General features: G+C 39.5%; 1 protein-coding gene across 1 annotated transcript; it reads left to right on the forward strand.

The window, feature by feature from the left end:
* The first annotated feature begins 2,317 nt into the window (after positions 1-2,317).
* On the forward strand, positions 2,318-3,259 carry LOC126079682 (olfactory receptor 1009-like). The gene has a single exon (XM_049890847.1). The coding sequence runs from the start codon at positions 2,318-2,320 to the stop codon at positions 3,257-3,259; it is 942 nt and encodes a 313-aa protein (XP_049746804.1).
* The last annotated feature ends 3,075 nt before the right edge of the window (positions 3,260-6,334 follow it).

Here is a 6,334-nt window from a genome sequence, read left to right on the forward strand (position 1 = left end):
GCTTTTTGCTATCTGATATTTAACCATCTTAAGAAGACATGAATTATTTTAACAGGAATTAAAATAAATTATATATTTGATGCATGACCAGGACCAACACGGTCCTCATCATTGTTGGATAATTCAGCAAGATTGAAGAAGATATGATTTCTGTGGAGATAAATTAAGGTCCTGCAGCTGGATCAAAATATAATCACATAAAATGGGAGATGCCAGCAGCATGATAAGGGGAAAAGATAGCACTGAAGTTCAACTCAGATCCCTTTCTAAACCATCTGGGTGATATATTTGCTAAGTGAAGGCCATTGTAGGTTATGTTGATGGCATGTTAGTGCCCTGAACAAGAGAGTTGTGTCACCCGTTTTGAGTTGTATGACCTATATGGAGCATTGTATTCTATTCTAAGCATTGGAATAAAACAGAGAAGCTAAGAAACTAAAATGTGTCTAGAGGGGTAGAAGGCTGGCTTGAGCAGGTGTAAAACCCAAGAATGACCAGAAGGATTGAGGAGCTTCAGACAATTGTCTAGTGGAAGACTGAGATACAGTGTGTACCTAATACTGGAGGAATTATTAGAGGCTGTTGAAGGGGATTAAGGAAGAAGAAAATGTGATGGGCGAACAGTTAGGCTGGCCACCCTATCTGTCTCCTTAATTCTCCTGAAGCAAATAATATAATGTAAACTGTGTATTATTGGTTCTGGAGGAGGACTCATTAAAGTTAAATAATGTATTTCAAATGAGAAAATTGAAGGAAAGGTAACTAGCTTAGGTATGGTGTTGGACTGCAATGTTCCCCGGGCTAATAGAATGTTTAAAAGTAAATGATTAGCAGTATTTTGACCACTTTCTACATCAGTCCTCTCATTCTAAGTAAATGAGAATTCTCAGAGATCAAAGAGCAAGAGTTTCATCCATATTTAGTGCATTAAGCAGCTAAGGTTCAGAGAAATCAATTGACACGACCAAGGTTACTGTTTAAAAAAAACCAAACCCACTACTGTTGAGTCGATTCCGACTCATAGCAACCCTATAGGACAGAGTAGAACTGCCCCATAGAGTTTCTAAGGAGCGCCTGGTGGATTCGAACTGCCGACCTCTTGGTTAGCAGTCATAGCACTTAAACATTATGCCACCAGAGTTCCTGGTTACTTGTTTAGTAGGTAACAAAATGATACATAGAGGATATATAGGTAGGGAATTTGGGCTGTTTTTAATATTTCTTCCAACACTGTTACCATGGGTAATACTTGAGTTCATTACCTTCTACTATCCTGTGTGTATCCCATTAATGACCATGGACTATAACCTCAATACTAGGCAAAAGAAGCCAAAAATGCATTATCCTGCCCTCATATTAGGATCAATTTTGAATTTTATTTGTGGGATCAAAAGAATTATGAACACACATAACTCTTGGCTGCAATGTGAAAAAGAAAAGAGGACAGTCAATTTGGAGTTTAAGAGGCATGAGTTCAAAGCCCAGCAGTGTCAGTTGCTAGGTTTATGAACATTGATTGAGATCAGTTTTCCTGCTAATAAGTTAAAATAATGATATTTAGCTTGCAGCCTTTTTAGAAGAATTAAGTAATGCAATAAAAAAAAAATGCAATAGAAGTACTAAAATTTTTTGAGCACTTACGTAGCTGCTTAATAAAACTCCGGTAAATGCTTTGCATTAATTATCTCATATTATCCTCACAACAACCTGTAAGGTAGGTCCTTATTATTATTTTCATTTCACATGAAGATAAGTAACTTTCTCAGGGTCAGAGGAGGTGAACTCCAGAACAAATGGAATAAAAATGCATTTAGCCTCAGATTGTAATCATAAAATGCAGAGCATATGCCCAAATATGAGTGGCTTCTCAATAGATGTCATTTTCCTCTCCAGCTTTGTCTCACTCTCACTCTCCCACCTCACTCAATCCAGTAGATTGTTGGTCTTAGATAAAGTTCCCTGAAGTGCTGTTACTAGCTAATAGGTGGTTCTTTTCTTCCATTCTAGAACCATCTCTGCCAATAATTAGTAATGGAACCTTGAGCAAGCCTGTTCTCTTTTCTAGTCTTTACGTTTCTCTTCTGTGTAAAGATGGATTTCCATAGAGTCTTAAAATGCTACAGTTTCAGATGTGCCATTTTGCACCAGTGTGTAGCTCACTTCTGTTTCATTGGCCACAGAGGGTAGACTAACTCACATCATTCCTAACTCTTTCCCAGGTACTGGTATATTTTTGCTGTGTCCATTTTTGAAGTTGTATTTACCAAATGTGTTGTGATATTTTTGCTTTCCTTCTAGTTGGAACCAGAACCAGTCAATGGCCAATGAAAACTACACAAGGGTCACAGAGTTCCTTTTCACAGGCTTGAATTATGACCCCCAGTTGCAGGTCTTCCTCTTCCTGCTCTTTCTGAGTTTCTACATCATCAGTCTCACTGGGAACTTGAGTATGATTGTTCTGATACGGATCGATTCCCACCTCCACACACCCATGTACTTTTTCCTCAGCCATCTCTCCTTTGTAGACATGTGCTTCTCCTCAGTAGTTAGCCCCAAGATGCTGACTGATTTTTTCGTGAGAAGAAAAGTCATAACTTTCTTGGGCTGTGCATTGCAGCAGTGGTTTTTTGGATTCTTTGTGGCAGCTGAGTGCTTTCTCTTGGCATCCATGGCCTATGATCGTTATGTCGCCATCTGCAACCCATTATTATATGCAGTTGCCATGTCCCAGAGACTCTGTGTCCAGCTGGTGGTTGGTCCCTATGTTATTGGGTTCATGAACACTATGACTCATACAACAAATGCATTTCGTCTCCCTTTTTGTGGCCCCAATGTCATCAATCACTTCTTCTGTGATTTGTCCCCCTTGCTGTCCCTTGTATGTGCTGACACCAAGCTCAATAAGTTGGTAGTTTTCGTCGTGGCTGGAGCAGTGGGTGTCCTCAGTGGTTTGACTATACTGGTTTCCTACATTTATATCCTCACTGCCATCTTGAGGATCCGCTCTGCTGATGGGAGGCACAAAGCCTTCTCCACCTGCTCTTCTCACCTGACAGCTGTCTCCATCCTGTATGGTACTCTTTTCTTTATTTATGTTCGGCCTAGTGCAAGTTTCTCCCTGGATCTCAATAAAGTGGTGTCTGTATTTTATACTGCAGTGATCCCCATGTTGAACCCATTTATCTATAGCTTAAGGAACAAGGAGGTTAAAGATGCCATCCATAGAACTACTGCTAAGAGGAAGTTTTGCAGGGCTTAAATTCCAATCTAGAAAAGAAATTGGTGGGAGAAAACTAAAAAAACAATTAGACTAATTGTTTGGATTCCTAAGAGTCTAGACCATTTGCAAGTGTTTGGGAGTTGGTTGACATCCCTTCATTCATTATCCATCCAATTACTCATTCATTTAGTAGATCAATGTGGCTTCATTAAGTCTTATATGTGATCTTTTCTGTGTAACATGCCAATATTCACACTTACAATATTTTTTAATTTCTCCTCCCTCAGATACCTCATAGTTCAATTATTTTCTAAAAAGCTTTATTTTACTCTTTGATTTCTGTTTTTAATTTTTATTTTATTATTTTCTTGTTATTCTATCAATAATAAAATGTCCTTTCTCTGATAACTTCTTGGCATTGAAGTTTCAAAATGCAGCATGTTAGGTTTTCAGTCATACCTAACACCCATCGGTGGGAATCCCCTAAAAAAAAGAAAAAAAAAAAGCTGGATTTTAATATTTAACCTAGTGAGCACAATGTTTGAAACTTGAAACTACTGCCTTTGCATTCAGATTTTTTGAAGTGGCCTTGATGCAAAGGACTACATGTAACTAGGTACTGAAGATGGATCTGTGTTCAACTCTATGGCTGATGAAGTTATCTACAGGATCCATTCACAATAATAAAGAAACTTGCACTCATGTCTAATCCACTTCATACCTGAAAAAGCTTCTGATAGAATGGGATAAGCCTGAATTTTCTCAGGATTCTATTTTCTGATAGACGTTGGAGGATTACCTGATCTTCACTTAGTTGGCAATTGATTGTGTGTATGATGTTGTTGTTGTTGTTATTAGGTGCCGTCGAGTCGGTTCTGACTTATACTGACCCTATGTACAACAGAAGGAAACACTGCCCGGTCCTGAGCCATCCTTACAATCGTTGCTATGCTTGAGCTCATTGTTGCAGCCACTGTGTCAATCCACCTCGTTGAGGGTCTTCCTCTTTTCCGCTGACCCTGTACTCTGCCAAGCATGATGTCCTTCTCCAGGGACTGATCCCTCCTGACAACATGTCCAAAGTATGTAAAACGCAGTCTCGCCATCCTTACTTCTAAGGAGCATTCTGGCTGTACTTCTTCTGAGACAGATTTGTTCATTTTTTTTTTGGCAGTTCATAGAATATTCAATATTCTTTGCCAACACCACAATTCAAAGGTGTCAATTCTTCTTTGGTCTTCCTTATTCATTGTCCAGCTTTCACATGCATATAATGTGATTGAAAATACCATAGCTTGGGTCAGGTGCACCTTAGTCTTCAGGGTGAAATCTTTGCTCTTCAACACTTTAAAGAGGTCCTTTGCGGCAGATTTGACCAATGCAATGCGTCTTTTGATTTTTTGACTGCTGCTTCCATGGCTCTTGATTGTGGATCCAAGTCAAATGAAATCCTCCACAACTTCAATCTTTTCTCCGTTTATCATGATATTGCTCACTGGTCCAGTTGTGAGGATTTTTGTTTTCTTTATGCTGAGGTGCAATCCATACTGAAGGCTGTGGTCTTTGATTTTCAATAGTAAGTGCTTCAAGTCCTTTTCACTTTCAGCAAGCAAGATTGTGTCATCTGCATAACACAGGCTGTTAATGAGTCTTCCTCCAATCCTGATGCCCTGTTCTTCTTCATATAGCCCAGGTTCTTGGATTATCTGCTCAGCGTACAGATTGAATAGGTATGGTGAAAGAATACAACCCTGACGCACACCTTTCCTGACTTTAAACCAATCAGTATCCCCTTGTTCTGTACAAACAACTGCCTCTTAATCTATGTAAAGTTTCCTCATGAGCACAATTAAGTGTTCTGGAATTCCCATTCTTCACAATGTTATGCATAATTTGTTATGATCCACACAGTCGAATGCCTTTGCATAGTCAATAAAACACAGGTAAACATCCTTCTGGTATTCACTGCTTTCAGCCAGGATCCATCTGACATCAGCAATGATATCCCTGGTTCCATGTCCTCTGCTGAAACTGGCCTGAATTTCTGGCAGTTCTCTGTCAATATACTGCTACAGCCGTTTCTGAATGATCTTCAGCAAAATTTTGCTTGCATGTGATATTAATGACATTGTTCTATAATTTCCACATTCGTTTGTATCACCTTTCTTGGGAATAGGCATAATATGAATCTCTTCTAGTCAGTTGGCCAGGAAGCTGTCTTCCATATTTCTTGGCATAGACAAGTGAGCACCTCCAGCGCTGCATCTGTTTGTTGAAACATCTCAATTGATATTCCATCAATTCCTGGAGCCTTGTTTTTCACCAATGCCTTCAGAACAGCTTGGACTTCTTCCTTCAGTACCCTCGGTTCCTGATCATATGCCACCTCTTGAAATGGTTGAACATCGACTACTTCTTTTTGGTGTAATGCCTCTATGTATTCCTTCCATCTTCTTTTGATGGTTCCTGCATCATTTAATATTTTCCCCATAGAATCCTTCACTATTGCAACTCGAGGCTTGAACTTTTTCTTCAGTTCTTTCAGTTTGAGAAACACCGAGAGTGTTCTTCCCTTTTGGTTTTCCATCTCCAGCTCTTTGCACATTCCATTATAATACTTTACTTTGTCTTCTCGAGATACCCTTTGAAATCTTCTGTTCTGTACGATACTGCCTTCTAAACTCTAGTAATGGCCCAGCCAAGAATGCATGGAGAAATACTTTAGTGGAATATAGACCCTTAGTCTAGATCTGCTTCTTCTTCATAATGTCAGTAGATTTCCAGCATCACGAGAGAGCACATCCATGCAGTTCAACTTGATGGGGCTGACTCCTGGACATGATGAGTACTAGGCATCTTTCGGGTGTACAGCCCTGTAACGTACCACCATCTGCATGTGGACAGTGAGTGCCCATGTCAGGGTGGCCATGTCCTCCTAGGGATCCAGGAAGCTACCCAACTCTATCTTGTCTCTCACAATCTGTTTTTTACTTCTTTGCTCTGAATGAGAAGACAAACAGGAAAGTGTTCCACTGAGGAAACGAATCAGCATTCCTACTTGACATTATAGTGTCCTGTCTAATTTGATACAGAAATGTCCTAAGAGTTTTAAGG

Source organism: Elephas maximus, chromosome 7, assembly GCF_024166365.1.
Source record: "Elephas maximus indicus isolate mEleMax1 chromosome 7, mEleMax1 primary haplotype, whole genome shotgun sequence".
NCBI lineage: Eukaryota > Metazoa > Chordata > Mammalia > Proboscidea > Elephantidae > Elephas > Elephas maximus.

Bases quoted from the DNA above. Each gene is read 5' to 3' on its own strand.
- LOC126079682 (XM_049890847.1), top strand. From the start codon at position 2,318: ATGGCCAATGAAAACTACACAAGGGTCACAGAGTTCCTTTTCACAGGC.